The sequence below is a fragment of the Protopterus annectens genome, chromosome 3.part0 (genome assembly GCF_019279795.1).
Source record: "Protopterus annectens isolate FY-2018-M chromosome 3.part0, PAN1.0, whole genome shotgun sequence".
Taxonomy (NCBI): domain Eukaryota; kingdom Metazoa; phylum Chordata; order Ceratodontiformes; family Protopteridae; genus Protopterus; species Protopterus annectens.
In genome coordinates this window covers 315,938,596-315,962,241 of record NC_056731.1, presented here as the reverse complement: position 1 = coordinate 315,962,241, position 23,646 = coordinate 315,938,596, and the positions used below count along the sequence as shown (strand labels likewise).

At 44.4% G+C, this 23,646-nt stretch overlaps 1 protein-coding gene across 1 annotated transcript in view; it reads right to left on the bottom strand.

Moving 5' to 3' along the window:
• The window catches only part of DNAJB6 (DnaJ heat shock protein family (Hsp40) member B6), a 982,130-nt gene that overhangs the window by 511,660 nt on the left and 446,824 nt on the right, over window positions 1–23,646 (bottom strand). The window contains exon 5 of the mRNA XM_044065582.1: window positions 22,384–22,525. Coding sequence (XP_043921517.1) covers window positions 22,384–22,525 — 142 coding nt within the window. The remainder of the gene's footprint in view (window positions 1–22,383; window positions 22,526–23,646) is intronic.

Here is a 23,646-nt window from a genome sequence, read left to right as displayed (position 1 = left end):
TGGTCTGCCCTGATGGACTAGAGGAGAAGAAATCCACCAGGATAGATGGCTCTTGCAGGTCTGTGTCACCAGGATCTTGTGACGCATGGGAAGCTGTTGGAAGGACCATTGGGTAAACAACATCCATTGCAGGAGACGCATGTAAAAGCGGGCCAGAGGAAGAAGTGTGATGGCAGCTGCCATGAGGCCCAGCACTTTCAGAACCAACCTGGCTTGTACCTTTTTGCTGGAAAGGATGATCCGAACATGGTTTTGGATAACTAGGATTCTTTGACTTGTTAGGTTTGCTGACATCTGAGTAGTGTCTAGATCTGCGCCTATAAAGGTAATAGATTGGCAGGGCGATAAGGAAGACTTTTCGAAGTTGACCGAAATTCCTAACTGACCGCAGAGACGTAGAGTGTAATCTCTGGCTTGGAGAAGTTGATGCCTGGTGGTGGCTGAGAGGAGCCAGTCGTCGAGATATGGAAACACCTGGAATCCTTGACGTCTCAGGTGAGCCGTGACCACTGCCATGCATTTGGTAAACACTCTGGGGGCTGTAGTGAGACCAAAGGGCAGGGCTCTGAAGTGAAAATGACTGGTCCCCAGCCGAAAGCGGAGAACCCTTCTGGAGCGTCTGTGGATTTTTATGCGATAGTACGCATCTTGAAGGTCTATGGAGCACATCCAGTTGTTTTCGCCCAGAAAGGGCAAAATCGATTGAAGTGTGACCATCCGAAATCTTGCCTTTTTGACAGACTTGTTTAGCCTGCTGAGGTCTAATATTGGTCTCCAATCTCCCGTCTTTTTGGGGACGAAAAATAACCATGAGTAGATTCCGGATTCTAAATGATCTGTTGGAACAGGCTGGATGGCCCTTTTCTCTAGAAGCTTTGAAACCTCTAGCACTGCAATTTCCCTTAGACCAGGTGGAACGTCTGGAAGGGATCCTTTTTGAGGGAAGGGGCTTTTCTCGAAAGGTATTTTGTAACCCTCGGATATGATCGACTGTACCCATTTGTCTTGAGAGAGGGAAAGCCAGGCTTCTGGGTACAGTGATGATCTTCCCCCGACTGCCTCCAAGGGTGGGCAGTCGGGCAACACCTCAGGGATGATGGAAAGGCTTGTCAGAGAGAGGCTCCTAGGGCGGAGTCTGTTGTTATTACCCCCTCTGCCTCTGGGGGTAAACTGACCACGTGCATCAGGCACGACTCCCTGAGATTTTGGGAACCACATTTTCCCTCCCTTCTGACCTTTGGGGTAAGGTCTAGAAGGGGTGGAGAAACGGACTCCTACGGCAGAAAGAGTCTTGCCGTCTTGCTCGCACCTGGTTAAAGTGTCCTTAACCTGAGGGCCAAACAATGTTGTCCCATCAAAGGGAGAGTTCGTGAAGGGCGCCTTAAAAGGGTCTGTAAAATTACAAAGCCACATCCAGGACTGACGTCTGAGAGCCACTCCTGTGCCTGCAGCTCTACTCGCCCCATCGGCTGCATAAGAAATGAGCCGCATGGAGGAGTTGGTTATGGAATTCAGGATTCCAAGCTGAGAGGCAATCTTTTCTTGAGCCCCTGCCGCTGATGGATCCTGTACTACTTCACCCAATTCTTTGAGCATGTCTCTGAAGTCGGGTGAAGTGACATAAATAATTCAGCGAACGCATAGCAAAGGTCGCTGAGGAAAACATCCATACCTGTCCATGGTCCTAGATTCCTTGTTAGGAGGATGGACTGGTACGGAAGGATCTGCAAGTTCCTTTTTGGTGGCGGCCGCCACCACCATGGCATCAACTGGGACAGCCTTAGTGAGAAACTTTTTCAGTGGGGGGCCGTGATAAATTTTGAAGGCCTCCTGGGGACTGGTTCCACCGAATCAGGAGATGCCCACGCCTTTCGAGCTATGACCTCCATGAGGGGGTCGAAAGGCGGAGACACCCAGGAGGTGGAGGGTTGAGATCCAAAAGCCTCCAGGTATATAGATTCATCCTCGGAGGGATTAATGGAGGGTCAGTTCCCCCTCTGTTTGAGGAGTTCAAGGATGTCTGAAAAGAAGACATCCTCAGAGGGGGATCTTGGGGACCCCTCCGACTCATCCAAATCGGTATCTGATGTCGTAGACTCGGGGGAGTCTAAGTGCTTCCTCTTGCAGGTCCTCTTACGCGAGGGTTCTCCTGAAGGATCAGGAGAAACCTTGGAAGAGGAGGTTCTTCCCAATGGGGAAACCTGGGGCGATGGATCTCTGGGTCCGGGAGCAAGAGAGTAGGAAGAGACATCTACAGGCACCATAGAGGGAGGAGCTAAAGGAACCGACTGCTGACTAAGCTCGGGGGCTAGCACACTCCTCATCACCTCGAAGGCTCCCCTCCCAGGGAGGGCCGAGAGACCCCGCTCCGAAGAAACAGGGATCCCCGGCCCCACCGAAAGGGAAGGCTCCGAAGCAGATGTCGGCGCCGAGCTCACCAAGGCCGAAGCTCCGAGAGGGAGAACAGGGTCGGACAAGGGTCCGATGCCACTCGCCCCCTCAGAACAGACCAGGGAAGCCTGACGACCGGATCCCTCCAAGGACGGTCTCAAGGAGGAGATAGGAGTCGAGGACGACGGAGCCGAAAAGTGTGGTATTGGCTCCGAAGCACCAGTCACGGTACCAATAATCTCCGGCTCCGAGCTCTGTAGGAGAGTCGAAGGAGGAATTTCAGGAGGGTGTGGAATAGCGGTCGTCTGCTGAGACGGGCTATGGAGCATCTGGGCCAGTGCCTGTGATTTTAATAGCCTACTCACCACTCTCTCCAAGTCATGGTCTGAGAGCCTGGAAGACCCTGATCGGCTCCGATAGCTCCACTCCGAAAGTAAGGGGGAGGCTGGAGCCGAGTGAATAGACTCCAATGAAGGAGATCTAGACCTCTTTTTCGACGGAGCCATCGGAGCAAACGAACCTTCGGCTCCAGTTGGAGCCAACAGCTTGTCGGCTCAGAGGGGAGAGACACGTTTCGGCTCCAGCCGGAGCCGAAACATGCTTCGAAACTAGGGTGTCGGCTCCGGCTGGAGCAGACACAGGTGCCGAAGCCAGGGTATCGGCGCCGGTACTGAAACTTCCAAGAAGGAAGGATCGGCTCCGGACGGAGCCAATGTCGACTCTGGCGGAGTCAGAACCAAGACCACAGACTTGGACACCGAAGTCTGGGTCTTGGATGGCTTAGAGGGCTTCCCGGAGCCAACCTTAGCCGGGGAGCTCTCAGGCTTAAGAAGACCCCTGAGGATCAACTTATTTCTACGTTCCTGCAGGACTCTCTGGCTGAAAGAATGACAAATAGCACAGGAGTCCTGCAGGTGTAGGGGTCCCAGGCAATAAATACAAGAAGTGTGACCGTCTGTCAGAGACATCTTCTGACAGCACGAGTCACACTTCTTGAAACCTGAGACCCTAGTGTCTTTGGACATGTCTGAGTCCTAATACACACACACACACACACACACACACACACACACACACACACACACACACACACACACACACACACACACACACACACCAATCAGACCAAAAATTAAAACTAACTAATAAAACTAAGTACAGTAAAACAACACCCACACACCTAAAGAAATCCTGACAGGAACTGTGAGGGAGGGTAAGGCCTAAGGCCTGAAACACAGAAAATATGGATAAGGGGACGGAAAAAATAACGGGAATGGAGCTAAGTGAATAAGGTAAACTAAAAAGCTATAAAGAGTAAAATTTAGGGTATTGGGATATCTATTTGCTCTCAAAAAGAGTAATGAAAATCACTTACCAGGAGCTGGTAAAAAGGATGACCTCATTAGCGAAGCGGCAAATGAGATCTGGGTAATTACCGCCTTGCATCATGGGATATGGGGCTGCCTCGAGCTGGTAAAAGTGACTCTCGAGCTTAGCAAGTGCCGAGTCGGAGCCGAGGATCGGCTCCGAACCCATCCAGCAAGAATGAAGGCGAGATTGACAACTTAACATCATATATTTTCTATCTTGCCATGAGATTTACTGCACCTCCGAAAGCTGCCTGCAGCAAAATAAGTACTCATTCCTAATTTTACTTTTTTTCTTTATCCTTGCCTGCCCTCATGGAGGCAGACATTATGATTCCTTTGGAAAGATAAATCTGTCTCAATGCACAGACTGAGAACAAATAGCCCTATCATTTGTTGTCAGACTAGACTTCCATTCACTTAGAATGGACCACCTGAAAAAAAATGCCAAGTTCGAGAGTCTACAGCTCATGTGTCTGACTGATATGTGCTGAGTTTTACAAATGTTTATCCTATTGATGTACTACACATTCTCTGAAAGAAACTTGCAAAAGTGTCAACAAATTACTGAAATAAAAAAAGACTTTTCACAAGCAGCAGTTTTGCAGGTTTCAATTCCTGGCCAAGTTACTCCTATCTTCCCTCCTTCAGTGGGCTACAGTTTCACATTTCCAGCTTGGGTAGATTCACCTATTTCGTCAGCTTTGCATGACAACATACATAAAAAAAAAAAAAAAAAAAAAAAAATCACAGCCTGGTGTGCCACTAAAACCAGTTCCCTTATATGTCTCTTCACTTCTGAATAGCTTTTCCCCAGGAATAAAAAAAAAAAAAAAGAAAACCAGTCCAGAGTTTGGGCCAGTCTATCCATTTCTTAATGTGCACAGTAAATGATTCAGTTTATAATGCATTCTGGCTGCTGGCATGGTTATCTTTACATAGTTATTCTCTTATAGCATAACCTGAACTTATGGTATTCAGTGCCAAGCTTTACAACAGTTCTCAGTTTCTTAACAATGACCTCCCAAGCCTCTGATGTGACCCAGTACTTTGGCAATATACTGTAAATATGTAGATTAAAACAAATATTTGTGCACATGACAGGTACAATAATACACGCATAACATCATTAAAACAAGATAAATGCAATATAAATCATATCAATATAGTTATGATTTCTAGTTTATGACTGTTTGTCCATGGAAACTTCTTTTTGAATTTATGTTCAAAAAATTGTATATCTGTTGTATATTATCTTGTTTAATTGTTTCTCAATATTCTAACCACAGTATGCTGCATCAAATGTAAAACTCTGATTTTACTCATTTTATATTTTCTATGCTCTTTGTACAAAATAGCTATGTTTGTATAATTTACTTTTATTATTTTTTTATAATTGTTTGCTACGTATCTGGAGCTTTTCTCCTTGAGCCTCTGTTGAAAATGGTCACCTTGCGGACTAAGCTGGTAAACAAATGGAAAATAAATAAAAAATAAAATATACTAAGAAAATCAATCAATATACCAAGAAAAATCCAAAACTTAAGAAAAACACACAGAAGGAAGGAAAATGTTTCCTTGATGCCGTCATGAAAATCCCACTCACTTATTCAGATATTATAGGCAAACATATATATATATATATATATATATATATATATATATATATATACACACACACACACATATATAATGTATTAGGCAAAACAACGTACCTAACAAACTAGTCATAGGTGAGTATAGTCAGGCACACTGATGTCCCACTCACCAGGCTAAAAGTACAGTTGTGTACACTTACCATAAATGTAGATGTTGGAGTGTGTATTCACTGTTGCAGTCATTACATGTGGGTAATCCTGCAGGCAGGTTGCCCTCAGTCGGCCCGAATTCCAAAGTCCTGGGTCCTGCGTCGGCTGCTGTCGCCCCTTCACTGACGTCAGGTCGTCAGGGGTACAAAAGATGCTGCAGATGCCAATTTCTTTAGTTTTTCTTGCCCCAGTTGTCAGGTGCCCCCTAAAAGGGTAGCTAACATTTATATATATATATATATATATATATATATATATATATATACACACACACATATATCTGCACCAATATAAACTTTACTTTCACCTACAAGCAAATACACCACATAGGTTCCACCAGAAGAAAGGGGGATGGCGGGTGGGTAACCTGGACTGCAACAGTGAATACACTCGAACATCTACATTTATGGTAAGTGTACACAACTGTACTATGTTCTTCGTGTTTCACAGTTGGTCATTACATTTGGGTAGAGTCCCAAAGCTACGGTTGGGAAGCTGGAGCTAAACAGCATTAGGAGCGGCTATGAGGCCCTGCAGAACTGCAGTGGCAAAGCCTGCCCTGGATTTAGAGTGGCAGATGATAGTGCTTTGTAAAGGTGTGCACTGAACTCCAAATAGCAGCCTCTAAAATGTCCTTGGTTGGTACTCCCCTGAGAAAGGCTGCTGAAGTGGCTGCAGCACTGGTTGAATGTGGCCTAATGCCCTTAGGCACTGGCTTGCCATGGTGTAAGTAGCAGAAACGAATGCAGTGGCCTATCCACTTTGAAATAGTCTGCTTTGAGACGGCCTTTCCTTGTCATCCTGCAGCATATGCCACTAGTAATTGCTCTGTCTTTCTGAAAACTTTGGTTCTGTCCAAGTAGAATCGAATCCATCTGTGTACGTCCAAGGAATGCAGAATTTTCTCCCCCTTGTTCTGTGGATTTGGATAAAAAGTTGGCAGATGGATTGTTTGGTTAAGAGCCACACTGGACACCACCTTAGGCATAAATGTTGGGTTTGTTCTCAAAGAGACCCTGTATGAATAAAAAATGATAAAAGGTTCCACAGCCATGAGTGCCTGTAGCTCTGAAACTCATCTTGCAGAAGTTATTGCTAGGAGCAGAGCTGTTTTCCAAGATAAAAACTTTATATCAACAGTAGCAGCTGGCTCAAAAGGAGGCAGGGTGAGTTTTTCCAAGACATAGTTGAGGTCCCATACAGGCATCGGTGATCTCCTTGGAGGCCTTAGATTTTTGGCCCCTCTGAGGTACTGCTTAGTAAGGGATGAGAAAAGACTGGTGCCTCTGTACTGTAATGAGCCAAAATGGCACAGGCATGAATTTTAATAGATGAAAAAGAAAGGCCTTTGTCGAGCATCTCAGTTAAGTACTGTAAAATCTGAGGAATATTTGGCACAGCTGCATCAGTTCCTTGTGCCTGGTTCCAAGCACAGAATCTCTTCCATTTTCCAGCATAAGACTTTCCAGTACTAGGCCTTCTGGCATCCAAATGACATCCATCACAGATTTACGGAGAGGTGTGTTTTGTATGACTACATTATCCGCCATGCTGCCAGGTTTAAAGTCCTGAGTTGGCTGTGCAGGATCGGATTGTTTTGCTGGGACAGCAGATGAGGTATTTGAGGTAAGGTCCAAGCTGGGCATTGAGACAAGTTCTTTAGGAATGGAAATCAGTACTGGCGGGGCCAGTCTGGGGCAATCAGAATCATTTGTGGCTTCTCCTGTCTGACCTTTAGGAGTACCTTGGGGAGGAGAGGCAGTGGGGAAAATGCATATACTGATAGGTTTTTCCAGCTGAAAGATAGGGCGTCCACTTTCCATGCTTGTCTGTGATAAGTCCTTGTGCAGAATCTTTTTAGTTGGTAGTTGTGAGGGGAAGCAAATAGATCTATGTCCGGGCATCCCCATTTCCTTGTTATCATGCTGAAGACTTGTGGATCCAGCTGCCACTCATGGGGATCCATGAGGTTTCTGCTTAGTTTGTCTGCCAGAGTACTTTTCCTTCCTGGCAGAAACTGTGCCTGCAGATTTACTTGTTAAGTTAATGCTGTGTCCCACAAAGTCATGGCTAGTCTGCCAAGGGGGTAAGAATGTGTGCCCCCCTGCTTTTTTATATACCACATGACCGTGGTTGTTGTCTGTCTTTACCAGTAGTTGCCCCAGATGAAGTAGGTCCTTGGAGGCTGTCAGGGCATGCTGAACAGCTAGCATCTCTTTTTGATTGATATGTAGATGCATTTGGGTTGAGGACCATGTGCCCTGAATGCATCTTCCTGCCATGTGGGCCCCCCATGAATAGTCTGATGCATCCGTTAATGTCTGTCTGGCTGGGGGTAATGTGAATGGCTGTCCCTTGTTTTGGTGGCAAGCCTTTGCCCACCATCGAAACTCCTGTTGTAGGCAGGGAATGAGAGTAATCATTGTTTCCAGGCTGTGGCAATATTGAGTCCAAACACTTTTTAGGTACCATTGAAGTTTCCTCATATGCAGACTTGCATATGGAATTAGTAGGATGCAGGATACCATGAAGCCCAAAGCCTGCAGAATTTTTCTTGCAGATAACTGGGCCTTTGTTGCCAACATTTTGAAATAGGTAGTCAGTTGCCTTTGTCTGGCGTGAGACAAGCCATCTGGGCAGATGTATTTAAGCTTGCACCCAGGAATATTATCTCTTGAGAGGGTACTAGTTTTGATTTCCTTTTGTTGACTGTGTACCCTAGGCATGTTAGAAGTCTTTTCACAAATGCCAGATGCTGTAGAAGAATATCCTTGTTCTCCGCTTGAATTAGACAGTCGTCCAAGTAAGGATATATTTGTATTCCTCTTTGTCTGTAGAATGCAATTACTGGTGCCAGGCACTTTGTAAAGACCCTGGGTGCAGTAGATAAGCCAAAGGGCAGCGCAGAGAATTGATAATGCATTGAGCCAGCCTTGAATCTGAGGTATCTTCTGCATAACTGTCCCATTGGGACATGCAGGTATGCCTTTTTTAGGTCTAGACTCACAAGCCAAGCATTCTTGCCCAACATGGGCAGCAGCTGTTGCAAAGTCAACATCTTGAATTTTGGTATATCCAGGAATGTGTTCAGAATAGGTACGTCCAGTATTGGTCTCCAGGCCTGGTCTTTTCTGGGTACCAAGAACAGTCTTGAGTAAAATCATTGTCCCTGCTCTTGCTCTGTTACTTGTTGAATGGCCCCCATGTCCATGAGGGATGAGACTTGTTTTTGTGCCTCTGCCCATTGATTTCTTGGCAGATCTGGCCAGCCGTTTGCCTTTGGCAGGGACTGGAAATGGAACTTGTACCCTTGTGACACGATATTTAGAACCCACTTGTCCTGGGTTACAATGTGCCAATTTTGAGAAAAAAGTGCTAATTTTCCACCTAAGGGTGCTGCCAGGAGATAAGTGCTTGGTGCAGGCAGGGGGAAGTCATTGGGACTGTTTCCTATATGGTTGTGATTTGTCTTCTCCAACTTTGGAGGTAGAAGCACCCCATTGCTTTGACCTGTATGAACCTTGCGCCTGGGATCTGCCTCTAGGGCGCCTGGATCTGCCCCTTTGAGGTCTGTCTGACACAGTAAAGGACCAATTATTTGTAGGCCAGTGCCTACTAAACCTAGGTGGCTGTACTTGTAAAAAAATCTTTGACAGTTTGCATAGATTTAGCTTTGTCCTCCATTTTCTTTAACACCTATTCTGCCTTAACACCAAAGTATCATGCTGTAATGGTGCATCTAATAATTTAACTTTGACATGACCAGGCAGATTTTGTTCCTTTAACCAAGCATGCCTCAATTACAGAACCCGTAACTACAGCCCTTCAGGAGGCCTCCAAAGAATCAAAACCACATTGCAAAATATGCTTTCCAACTTGTTCAGCTGCATGCAATAAATCCTGCATTTCCTTGTTTTCTGCACATTCAGAGTTTAACAACATTTTCTGTTTAAGCAATGCCATGACATTGCTGATATATGAGCATATGAAACTGACAGTTTAAGGCCCTTATAGCCAAGGTAGCAGATGTGTAAACCTTTTTTCCCCATCTATCCAGTGCCCTAGAATCTCTGTCCGAGGGGGTAGGGTTTTTTGCAGTGGAAGCCTTAACTCCTTTGGGACCCTGTGAAATAGTTTCTGGGTCTGCAGCAAGGTTTTTAAAAAGGATTTTATGAGAGTCAGGAAAGTACAGTTTTGTACCTACCATAAATGTAGATGTTCGAGGATCCACATTGCTGCAGTCCTAACTATTGGGTAGTCCGCTGTCCAGTCGGCCCGAATACCAAAGTATATTGACGCGTCGGTCAGGGCGCATTAGACTGACGTCAGTACGTCAGGGTACTAATGCGCATGACCGACGTCATATCCTCAGTCTTTTCTTGCCCCAGATGTCAGAAGACCCTGAAAAGATAAGGCCAAAACCAAAAACTCCAAACATACCTGCACCAAAAATATGTACAATATCTACAAAATTACCAGAATATAACCTCACCTACACAACCACCCCTAAACACAGAGGGGAAGGAGGGAGGGTAAATTGGACTGCAGCAATGTGGATCCTCGAACATCTACATTTATGGTAGGTACAAAACTGTACTATGTTCTTCATTCCACATTGCTGCAGTCCTAACTATTGGGTAGAATCCCAAAGCAGAGGTAAGGGAGGCTGGCAAATCATAAGGAAGCAGGAACTGACAACATGCCTTGCAAAATAGCTGTGGCAAAACCAGCCCTAGACTTAGAGTAGAGAGGAAGGTGATAATGCTTAGAGAAAGTATGCACTGAACTCCAAGTAGCTGCCTCCAAAATATCCTTAGTTGCCACCCCCCTTAGAAATGCTGTTGAAGTGGCAGTAGCCCTAGTGGAATGAGGCCTAATCCCAGCTGGAATCTCCTTGCCATGATGGGAATAACAAAATGCAATGCAAAACCCAATCCACCTAGAAATAGTTTGTTTTGACACAGGCTTGCCCTGCGAACTCAAAGCAAAAGAAACAAACAACTGCTGAGACTGCCTAAAATCCTTAGTCCTGCTCAAATAATAACGCAATTGCCTGTGTACATCTAAAGTGTGCAAAATCTTTTCCCTTTTATTTTGGGGATCTGCATAAAAGTAGGCAAATGAATAGTTTGGTTTAAAGCCACACTAGAAACCACCTTAGGCATAAAGGAAGGATTAGTACGTAAAGATACCCTATCCTTATGAAAAATCAAAAAAGGCTCTACCGCCATAAGGGCCTGCAACTCAGAAACCCTTCTTGCAGAAGTAATGGCCAACAAAAAAGCAGTCTTCCATGACAAGTATTTCAATTCAGCAGTAGCCGCAGGCTCAAAAGGTTGTAGATTAAGTTTCTCCAACACAAAATTGAGATCCCAAGCAGGAGTAGGAGCTCTACGTGGGGGTCTTATATTCTTTGCCCCTCTAAGAAACTGCTTGAACAAAGGATGCGAAAACAATGGTGGGTCACAATCATAGTGAGCTGAAATTGCTGCAGCATGAATCTTAATGGAAGAGAAAGACAAACCTTTGTCCAATAACTCAGTAAGATATTGAAGAGCCACACTCAAATTAGGCTCAGAAATCTCCAAATTGTTTGCTGCACTCCAAAATAAAAATCTCTTCCATTTTTCTGCGTACACTTTCCTTGTACTAGGTCTTCTGGCTTCCATAATCACATTTAAAACTTGTTGAGGAAGTTGAGACCTGCTGTCTTTCAAAACAGAATATGCCAGGCTGTTAGATGAAGAGAGTGAAGCTTGACATTGAGCAGGTGACCGTCCCTCTGAGACAACAGGTGTGGAATCAAGGGTAAAGGCCATGGAGGCTTCCTTACCAGACTCCTCAGTAATGGGTACCAGTGCTGCCGAGGCCAATCTGGAGCTATTAAAATCATCCTTGGCTTGTCTTGTCTGACCTTTAGAAGCACCTTTGGGAGAAGAGGCAGAGGTGGAAAAGCATACACATGAAGATTTTTCCAACTGAAAGAAAGAGCATCCACTTTCCAAGCTGTGTGATGAAACCTCTTTGTGCAAAACTTTGGCAGCTGGTGGTTTAGTGGAGAAGCGAACAGATCTATGTCTGGAGTTCCCCATGACACTGTCAATTTTTGAAATACATGAAGATCCAGTTTCCACTCGTGGGGATCCATGATTTGTCTGCTTAACACATCTGCTAAGGAGTTCTGTGCTCCGGCAGAAACCTTGCCTGAAGAGTTAGTTGCAAGCTGAGCGCAGTCTCCCATAAAATCATTGCTTGCCTGCACAATGGGTAAGAATGTGTTCCCCTTGTTTGTTGATGTACCACATGACAGTTGTGTTGTCTGTTAGAATCAACACCTGCCCTGGAAGAAGTAACTCCTTGAAAGCCATTAATGCAAACTGGACTGCTAACATCTCTTTCATGTTGATATGTAGATGCTGTAGTCTGGCAGGCCACTTGTCTTGTATCCACTTTCCATTTAGATGAGCTCCCCAAGCGATGTCTGAGGCATCTGTCGTTAGAATCTGACTCGCCTCTGGCCGGGTCACAGAGAGTCCCTTGTTTAGGTGACATTCCTGAGCCCACCACAAAAATTCCTTTTGAATGCAAGGTATTATTTGAATGACAGTGTCCAAATCCTGGCAGTGCTGTGTCCATACATTTTTGAGATACCATTGCAGCTTCCTCATATGCAGTTTGGCATTGGGAAGCACCAGAATACAAGATGCCATGAACCCTAAGGCTTGAAGGACTGTCCTTGCAGTCAGCCCAGACTGAAGAGATAGTTGACGGAAGTAACTGGAAAGATTCTTTTGTTTGTCCGGGGTTAAAAAGGACATCTGGGCTGCTGTATTCAGTCTCACACCCAGAAAGCACATGTCTTGAGAGGGTACTAGACTGGACTTTATTTCGTTCACAGAATACCCTAGGCATCTTAGCACTGCTATGACAAATTCCAAATGCTGTAGAAGGTCTTCCTTTTCTTGAGCCAGAATCAGGCAGTCGTCCAAGTAAGGATAGATTTGAATTCCTTTTAGCCTGAAGTAAGCTATCACTGGAGCCAGAACCTTTGTGAATACTCTGGGCCAGTAGCTAAGCCAAAGGGCAATGCAGAGAACTGATAATGAGAATTTCCAGCTCGAAAACGCAGATACTTCCTGCAACTTAGTCTTATAGGCACATGAAGGTAAGCTTCCTTGAGATCTAAAGTTACCATCCAGTGATCTTTGCCCAGCAGAGGTAAAAGCTGTTGTAACGTCAACATTTTGAACTTGGGAATGTCCAGATAAGTGTTGAGGATAGATAAATCCAAAATTGGTCTCCACGTGTTCCCCTTCTTCGGTACTAGGAACAGGCGAGAATAAAATCCTAGGCCCCTTTCTGGCACAGGAACTGGCTGAATGGCCCCTATTTGGAGCAACAGAGAAATTTGCTTGTGAGCCTCTGTTCTTTGTAGAGGAGGAATGTCTGGCATGCCTTTGAAAGGAGGCAAGGTATGGAAATAAAACCTGTAACCGTGGTGAATGATATCCAGAACCCATCTGTCTTGGGTAATTAATTCCCAATTTTCTTTGAAAAGAGACAGCCTTCCTCCCAAAGGTGCTGCCAGGCGAGAATGAACTGGCAGCTGAAAAGGCATGTCATTGGGTCTGCTTACGAAAGGACTGACCCCTGCCCTCACCAGAAGTCTGAGCAGGTGAACTCCCTGTCCTAGGCCTAAAAGAACCTTGAGCTCTGCCCCTACCACGTCTAGACCTACCCCTAGACTGGGAATCATAAGCAGGATAAGTCCATCCCTTAGTAGGCCAATTTCTACTAAACTGCGGAGGCTGCACCTGCAAAAAATCCTTAACAGTTTGCATAGACTTAGCCTTGTCCTCCATTTTCTTTAAAACTGCTTCCACAGGCGAACCAAACAACACATCAGACTGTAAAGGAGCATCCAAAATCCTTGTTTTAACATGCTCAGCTAAATTCTGATCTCTCAACCAGGCGTGCCTACGAAGAACAGAACCAGTGGCAGCCACCCTCGAGGAGGCCTGCACAGCATCAAAACCACACTGCAAGGAATGTTTACCCACCTGTTCAGACACATGAACTAAATCCTGCAACTCTTTACACTCAATACCTTCCGCCAAAGCATCCACCTTAGATTTCAATTGTGAAAGGAGATAATTCTGATATTTTAACATGTGAAACTGACAATTCAACGCCCTCATGGCTAAAGTGGAAGAAGTATACACTTTCTTTCCCCATCTATCCAAAGCCCTTGCCTCTTTATCAGGAGGGACAGGATTTTTAACAACAGAGGCCTTCACACCTTTAGGCCCCTGAGAGACAGTTTCCGGGTCTGCCCTAGGACTCTTAAAAGATACTTATGAGCTTCAGGCACCCTATAGTACCTATCCGGTTTAACAGGGGCAGGAGGCAAAGAATCAGGATTCAGGGAAGCCTCTGCAAAAACATCTTCCACCACATTCAGAACAGGAGGTATAGCTAAAGGCCTATGCTGGGGTAAAAACAAGAATTCCCTAAGCCTCTTCCTAGAATCAGAGAAATCTTGACCTTCCCATTTAAAATGCTCCCTCATGGAATGCAGAGTCTCTGAAAATGAAAAATCCTCAGGAGGAGAAGCTGAAGGAGTAGAATCATCCACATCAGAATCAGAATAAGGAGGATACTCCTGCAAGTCTTCAGCCGAAGACTCAGAAGCCTCCGAACATTGCTCAAAACTCTCAAACTCAGGATCCACCCTAGGCCTCTTATCAGGAGGGGGCATAGAACCTCTAATCATAGTAATCAAATCCTCTGCCATTTTAAGCATATGTTTCTTAGGCAAAGACCCTGAAGCACTAGGAGAAACCCCACTGAAGCTAAACTTGGCCTGCCTCTCAAAGAAGCCTTGGAAACAGAAGGGGAGGCTCTAACCACCTTAGGAAGAGAGGGAAGAACAGCCACCTGAGAAGCCCCCTCAGCCTGGCCTACTTCCTGAGAGGATACATCCTGTAACAGTAAAGTCTCACCCTGAGACTCCAAAGAAACTCCTGGCAGAACCTCCGGCACTACTGAGCGTTCTAAAGAACCGACGCCTGGGACTGTCGGTTCTTCCACTCTAGGCTTTGCTTTGTCCTTGCGCTTTTGGCGAAGCGCCGGAGCATCCGACGGCATTTTATAATTACAACGCTTCCCAAACACTAACCTGGCACAGTCTAACCTTCTCTTAATAGTGCGTTTGTTAAATCTAGCACAAGAGCGGCATCCAACAACGTCGTGCTCAGGCCCTAAACAAGGTATACACAAAGTATGGTAATCCCTATGAGGTATCTGTTTCCCACAAGAAATACAGTTATTCACTTTTTCTGACATCCGGTTAAATACTGAGGCAAGAAAAAACCAAAATATTCCCCAACGGGGTACTTAGCCAACTTTGATTCGGTCTGAAACTCTGACTTCAGAAACTTTCAGAACGCCAACCTGCACTCGCAAAATTGCTTCTGCATCGGACCATGCGGCAAAAAAGACTGAGGATATGACGTCGGTCATGCGCATTAGTACCCTGACTTACTGACGCCAGTCTAATGCGCCCTGACCGACGTCAGCCATATACTTTGGTATTCGGGCCGACTGGACAGCGGACTACCCAATAGTTAGGACTGCAGCAATGTGGAATGAAGAACATCCCTGCAATATCTGTCAGGCTTAACAGGAGCTGGAGGTAAGGAGTCAGGGGTAAGACTAGACTCCAAAAACACATCTACAATGTCTAACACAGGTGGAATGGCTAGTGGCCTGTGTTGAGGTAATAAAAGGAAATCCCCGAGCCTCTCTTTAGATTCTGAAAAATCTTGGCTCTCCCAGTGGAAATGCTCCCTCATGGTATGCAAGGTTTCCCCAAAAGAATAGTCCTCTGGAGGAGAAGCTAAAGGAATAGATTCTTCAGCATCAGAATCCTCATAGGGGGGAACAGAATATTCCTGATCAGAAGAGGAATTAGAAGAAACAGAAACCTGATCTGAAGATTCATAGTCAGTCTCTTGCCTAGGCCTCTTATCAGGAGGGGGATGGTAAACCCCTGATCAAGGTAATTAAGTCTTCGGCCATTTTGAGCATCTGTTTTTAGGGCATAGAGGCCTGTCCACATGGCTCTTGAGTTTTTTTGCTTTAGAAGGTGCTTTAGCCTTTGAAGCAGAGGTTGGTTTAATGTAAAGATGTTTAGGTCTGAATACACCCTCAGAAGCCGGTGCCTGCTCAGCGGCTCTGGACCCACCTGAAGGAATAGTATCAGAGGCTCCAATACCTTGAGTTTCCAGCGGCATGACCGACTCCATGTGGGAGTTGGTAGCGGCCTGCGACTCTAAAGTAGCAGGCATCAGGGGCTGCAAAAGCGCCTCACTGAGAACCGGCAACTGGCTTAGAAGCTTTGTCGTCGGTTTTGGGCCTCAGCTGTCTCTTTCTCCCCTTTTCTTTGCATTTTTTGTGAACTCCGGTAGTCGGATGGCTATCAGATGACATTTCTGGGTAATTAAACCGGTGTCCAAAGTAGTTTAAAGCAAAATCATACAGACGCTTAATAGTGAGTTGGTTAAATCTTGTACAAAACTGACAACCAGAAACATTGTGATCAGGGCCTAGGCAAGGAATACAGTTAAGAATTAAAGTCCTTATGAGGTATTTGCTTTCCACAAGAAATAAAATTTACTTTTTCTGACACCGGCCTGGAGCAAGAAAAAAGTTTCCCCAATGGGGTACTTAGCTTTATTAAAGACTTCGGATCTGAAACTCGAACACGAAAATCTCAGGAGTCGGCTGACCGGCACTTGCGAACTGCTTCCGCTTCAGGCAGCATGCGGCAAGAAAGACTAAAGAAAATGGCGTCTGCCGCATCTTTTGTACTCCTGACTACCTGACGTCAGGGAAGGGGTGACAGCAGCCAACGCAGGACCCAGGACTTTGGTATTCGGGCCGACTGAGGGCAACCTGCCAGCAGGATTACCCAAATGTAAAGACAGCAACAGTGAAACACGAAGAACATCAAGGAGAAGGTTACTGTCAGCTGCCTGTCGGGTGCCGGGATCTGCCACATAACCCACGCACTCAGGTCACTCCACAAGTACAAATATGACTATGTCATTGTCCATGTTGGTGTGAATGACCTGAGACGTACCTCCCTGGTCTACATGAACAGAGACATGGAAGAGCTCTACGATCTTATAGTCCAGACAGGTATGACCATAGCCCTAAGTAGCATTCTGCCATTGCACAGAATGATACTGCAGTACAAGGACAAAATTATTGATTTCAACAACTGACTAAGCTTCTGGTGTCATTCTAAGGGGATCCAGTATCTGTCTGCCTGGGACAACATGGTCGACAGACCATGATGCTTTGTCGGAGATGGCCTGTACCTGTCGCCCCTGGGATTCCGGATACTGGCTAAGGCTCTTGCCGCCCCTAGTGTACCTTTTTTAGACAAGGTTCAAATGACAAATTCATGACCGTAACAGGAACAGGCAAGCAAAAACTGAGGGTAATGCTACTCAATGCTAGAAGTATCTCAAAATGCACTCACTCGAGGCACTCCTTAAAATGATGAACATCAATATCTGTGCAGTGGGTGAGACCTGGTTCAAAGCTCCAGACAGTACCCCTGCACTACCAGGCTATATCTCATACCACACTTTTCGGCCATGTAACCTGGACCGGAACACCAAAGGCAGAGTCGTGTCCATATTCATTAAGGATATCCACACCTCCAGGCTAGATGCTCAGCATAATGCATCTGAGGTTATCCAAGTGCAATTAACTCTGGGCAAAACTGCAATCCAAATTGTAGCTTGCTACAGATCCCCCACCATGCCCTAGGATTCCCACTCCTCTTTTCTTGATATACTGGAAAATATTAGGGTTCAACCAAACACCCTAATAATGGGTGATTTCAACTACCCCACCATTAACTGGGAAAACTACTCAAGTACCAACTCCTTCGCTCAACGCTTCCTGGAATTCATAAATTCCAATGCCCTGGATCAACTTATCCACACCCCCACCAATGGCAACAATATCCTAGACCAAGTCATTATCAACACGAGTGACCAGTGTTCCACACCTGAAGTCAACTCCTCGTTGGTCAGATCCAACCATAAGCTAATCACCCTAGATATCCACATCCCGCCCCCACCTCCCATTAAGGAAACCACCGTAAAAAAATTTCTCCAAAGCCAACTTCATGCTTCTTAAGACAGAAGTGACGAACTTCATGACACCCATGCAGATGGACAATACAGTTACGACTGCTGAATCCTACACAAATGCACTCTATAAGCACTTATATGAGTGCATGGATCATGCTATCCCAAACGGAACCAAGAAGCTATCCTCCAAAAAAAGGAAGCTAATCTGGTGGTCTCCTGCCATAAACTGCACAACAGAAGGAAGAAACTGTTGCAAAAGAGTAAAATCCCATGAGTGGTGGAGCTCCCTGGTCAGCCTCAGTAAGAAGCTGAGATCCCCTACAAGAGCCTCCAAAGCTAGCTACGAAAACAAAATCGCCACTGATTCTAAGGACAACCACAAAGCATTCTATAGCTATGTCAAGAATCTCAATGGCAACATCCAGATCTGCTCTGAGTTACAGCACAATGGCACGAAAATTACAGAACCAACTGATATTGCCAACATCCTGGCAGATAGGTTCAGTGCTAACTTTACCCCCTCTCATCCCCTAAAGGGCCCATATCTATACAGGAAGAATGGGGAGTCCCTGTAATCACAGCTACACAGGTACAAACTGCACTCTCTAAAGCCAAAAACACAGTATCCATGGGACTGGACAACATCCCAGGCTACGTTTTACACAAACTTCATAATGAACTGGCTCCCCACCTAAGCACCATGTTCAATCATAGCCTCACATCAGGCTTTGAGCCCACTGAATGGCACACAGCAACACTTATCCCACTCCACAAAGGGGGAGCCACCACTGATCCTGGGAACTATCGCCCTATTAGCCTGATGAGCCTGGTCTGCAAGGCCATGGAACTTATTATCATGGAACTCAGACACTGGTAATCTCCAAACTCTGGACCCCACCCAGTTCGGGTTTGTGAAAGGCAGATCATGCCTCCTGAACCTAACAGACTTATTTTAGTCAGTCACCAAAGCCGTAGATGAGGGTAAGGTGGTTCACACAGCCTATCTTGACCTCGCCAAGGCTTGACACCATCCCCCATTCTGGAAATATAGCTAAACTCATTAAACTAGGTATAAATCCCTACGTCACAAGATGGGTTGCCAACTGGCTCACTGACAGAACCCACACTGTAAAAGCTGCAGACTCCAAATCTGACTTCAAACCAGTGACAAGTGGAGTACCACAGGGTTCAGTCCTGAGACTTCTGTTTGGTATCTACTTGTCTGAAGCACAGGCTAACACAGAAGGCCTCTGGCTAACGAAGTTCGCAGATGACTGCAAACAAGGAGCCACAGTCAAGTCCACAAATGATGTGGACATCCTACAGAAGAGCCTCACTGAGACAGATGCCTGTTGTCAGAGCCATGGCCTCAAGCTCAATGCCAAAAAGTGCATAGCCATCCCCCTTTGGTAAAAATTCTGTACCCATGAACTACCACATAGGCAGCAGTCTACTCAACAGCGAATGCGTGATAAGAGACCTTGGGACCCAGGTGGACAGTAGTCTCTCCTTTGATAATCACATCGCCACAGTAGTCATGAAGTCCTTCTACGTGGCACACCATCACAAAAGGGTTCTTATCCAGGGAAAAAAAGATCATTGTTCCCCTCTACTCGAAACTCAGACCCATTATAAAGTACAACGCCTCTTTTGGAATGCACCTCAAGACATCTGCAGAAGCTGGAAGGGCCACAGAAGTACCTCACAAAGAGGATTACTGGCCTCAAACAGATGCCTTACACTGACCATCTCAAAAAACTCCAGCTTTACTACGTAGCATATCGCCTACTCCAAGGTGATTTTTGCCTAACATATAAAGCTATGTCAAACCCAGAGCTGTTGGACATGCTACACCTAAAGAAGTCCTAATCCTCCGAGCTATACGCTCTAGGGATCTAAACCTTGTCACCACAATAAACAAGTCATGCTGAAGGGATAGACTTCTGTTCCAGAGACTTCCCATACTCTGGAACAAGCTACCCATCTATGTCAAGCAAAGTTCCTCATTAGCACTCAAGAAAAATCTTTTGAGTGGATGGGAAATAGGAACTATACCCCGGGAATCACTTCTATGGCTCTGCTCGACAGTGGCAAAGGAAAAAAACTTTCTTGGGTGGCATAAGCCAGGGAACCTTGTTGGCTAGGCTTACTTAGGCTCTTGAGCCGATAGTTTCATAGGTAGGTACTAGGCTATTAAACTAAATACAATATTACGTAGCATTGAAATGTGCTGACATTATAAGGGTGACAGTTCATTATTTACTCAAAGCAAATGTCAGAGTGGAAAAGTTCAAATAGTGGATAAAGCGGAGGAGAGGAAAAGAAGAAAGTCAGAAAAAGTATTTGTTAAAAGTAATAATTAGGGTAGATATGGGAGGCAGGAAAACAATGAGTAAAAGCAACATTACAAGTAAGAGAAACAAAACCAAGGAAAAGAAAGAACATGGACAACATTTACAGCTGCAGACTGTGAAGTGGATTGGTAGCAGGTGTCATAAAAGTGGGTTTGGAGAAAAGTTTGGTGACTTTGAACAAACAGATTTGGCCACATTAACTGTGTATCATTGTGTGTGTGGGGTGTAAAAAAAACTATAAAGCAAATCTGAACGGATACCTGCTTGCTGCCCTGCTGAGGGGGACACTTGTGCAAGTGCAGTGGACTGGCTCCAGTAGGAAGGGATAGCAGCATACCTCTCAACATCATAGAACAATAAATCTGGACAAGGCCATAAATAATAGGAGACAAAGGCCCCAAACTGGGACAATTTATAAATATTGCACTTACAAACTTAGAAAGCTGATAAACAGGTTTTGCATTAGAGTGAATTTTCTTAAGGATATGAAGTCTGAAAATCAAATGCCTGTCAATCTTCTGACTTCAGTGTTCAATGATTTGCCAGTGATTTGACAGAAAACTACAATTTTATGAAAAACAGACAAAAAAATCTGGATGTTCTGCAAAAATCTGTACTGTTGGACTGATGCGTTTGCCTTTTTCTTCCTTTTATTTTATTTATTTTTTATTCTTGGGAAATGCTATTTAGAAATGAAAAGACATGCAAGGGAACAGATTGAGTGGCACATCAGGCTGTGATTTTTTTTATGTCTATTGTCATGCAAATGACTAAATAGTTGAATCTAGCAAAGCTGGAAATGTGAGACTGTAGCCCACTGAAGGAGGGGAGATGGGAGGAGTAACCTGGCCAGGAACTGAAACTGCTCCTTGTTAAGTCTTTTTTCATCTCAGTAATTTAACACTTTTGCATGTTTCTTTCAGAGAATGTGTAGTACATCAGTAGGAACAACATTTGTAAAACTCAAGTCAATTGCAAAACCGGTCAATGACACGAGCTGCAGACTCAAACTTGGCAGTTTTTTTCAGGTGTTCCATTCTAAGCGAATGGAAGTCTAGTCTGACAACAAATGGTAGGGCTATTTGTTCTCACAGTCTGTGCATTATGGGACAGACTTGGCTTTCCAAAGGAACCACGATGTCTGCCACCATGAGGGTAGGCAAGAGTAAAACCAAAATAAAAATTAGGAATGAGTATTTATTTTTCTGCAGACAGCTTTGGGAGGTGTAGTAAATCATGGCAAGATTAAAAATGTTTTCTTCATCATTTGCCCGTAGTGGTCCTTTAACAAGAAAGGCTGATGTAATGTAGTCGGCTGGCTGATTTTATACCAATGACAACTTGACGTCAGTCCTGGAGTGACAACAACAGACACAGAAATACTAAGCCTCTGGTATTCAGGCTGACTGAGGGCTACCCCTGGCAGGATAACCCAAGTGTGATGACCGCAACAATGAAACAAGAAAGAACATCCAATCACCACTGGTTCAGACCCATTTAAAACACCAGAGTTTAAAGCACTACACAAAGCCAAATGAAAATTTCCTGCTAATGTCAAACAATGAGGGAAGAAAGACAGCATTCATGCTAGTCAAAAATCAAACTTTTTCTGCTCCGTCAAATAAGATTTTGAGAAGGGTTTCCCTTGAGATTTGTTTATTAAATAATTCAAACTACTCAAAGGATCAAGAAGTGCATCTCAGATGGTGCTGTCCACCCCAGCATAAGGTATAACTTTAACTGGTTTCACTGGCAACAAATTTTAACAAAAAGAAGTGTGTCTCAAATACTTGAGAGCACTCAAGAATTAAATCCTAACACATGATAGCTACAGCCACTGATAAGATGGCCCAGGAGTTTCTATTCACAAAGGCAGTGAGTAACAGCTCGGTTAGCCAGCTAGGGAAGGAATTTACTGCTAGGGAAATTCAGGGAAAAAGGGAATACCTCATCCAATTTAAATGAGTTAGAAATAAACAAGACTGACAATACTCAAATTGCAATTTTCTTTTATACTATCACTTTTTTCTAAAGTCAGTGGAGACAAATCAACCATTCACCATAAAACATCCCCTAGAATGTCCTGCTGTAATGACAGCAGGCTTTATTAAATGCTGATACAAACCATTATACATTCATTTATTAACAACTGGTATAAAATTCAGCAATGGAAAGATAACTAAACAATTCTCCATAGTCATGTAGTTCAGCATTTCATAATCATATCAAGTGTGTTTTAGTTAAAAATACTCCCATTACTAGATAAATTACAGCCAACTTCTATTTACTGTACCTTTTTGTGGTGATTCGCTTGCCATTAACCACTTTAGTAGAAGTTGATACAGATTTGAAGTTACCCATCCCACTTCCACCAAATGAAGAGGAAGAAAACGAACCAAATCCACCTGTTCCCAAAGAAGCAAATGAAGTAAAACCTAAAGACAGAAAAATAAACAATTATTCCTGTAAAAGAAAATATTTGAGAATAAAAAATATTAAAAACAAAGGTACATATCTAGTATTTGTAATTCAAAGAAGTATCACCTTATTAACAAAGGATGCAGCAGCTGCCAAACCTAAATCAGCCTTCGTGAATAGCTACAGCAACTACACATGGGATATGTGCTTAACAGCAACCAACATAGTACTACAAGTAGAATTCTAAGTCCCTGTCAAAAAGCCTGTAAAAACTTTTACTTGGGGATATTATTAACTAGGGATCCCCAAGAATACATTGGATGACAGATACTCTCAATCATCAATTGATCTACAACATGACCCTCCTTGATCGGTTAAATATCAACCAATCACAATTCAACATTAATTTAATTCTATAAAATCAAGTTTGGGGTAGCTGTGTGCATGTACAAACACAATGATAATGCACTGGCTACATAAGCAAGCATACAGCCAGGAGCCCACATATTTATTCCATACCTTTCTGCACATCAATAATAACAAAGACTTGACAATTATACAAGTAGTATGAAATATCACACCTGACTTACAAGGGTTCTACAAACAGCTATACAAGAGGGGAAAGGAATATTCCTAACCCATCAAGTCTTCTTATCAACTGGGATGGAGAAAATATGTGCTTCAAGGACCCTTCCTTGATGTGTCATAGGAAGGTTGAACCTACAAGCAGTAACCACCTGCATGAATGCAGCCAAAGGACAACAACTCAAGACAAATTCTGAAGTAGCGACTTCCCCAAAGTAGCCTGAATCCTAGATAAATGTGCGGACAATGCCTAGAAGTGTGCACTGATGCTAAATGACTGCAACACATATGCCTGCACTGCACACATTCAAGCCCTGGAGGCAACCGTCCCACTAGGAGTGAGCTCTGGCACCATTATTTACCAGAAAGTGGATACCAGTCTGATGGCAAAAAAATGCCGTTAGCCATCTGCTTGAAATGTATCTGCTTAATAGCTGAACACCCTCCAGCATGAATGAGATGAACTGCTCTTTCTTTCGGCTACCCATGTTACGGGTACAACAGCGGATCATCTGTTTCCATTTCTTCCTGTCCTCTGCATCTTGCTCTATCA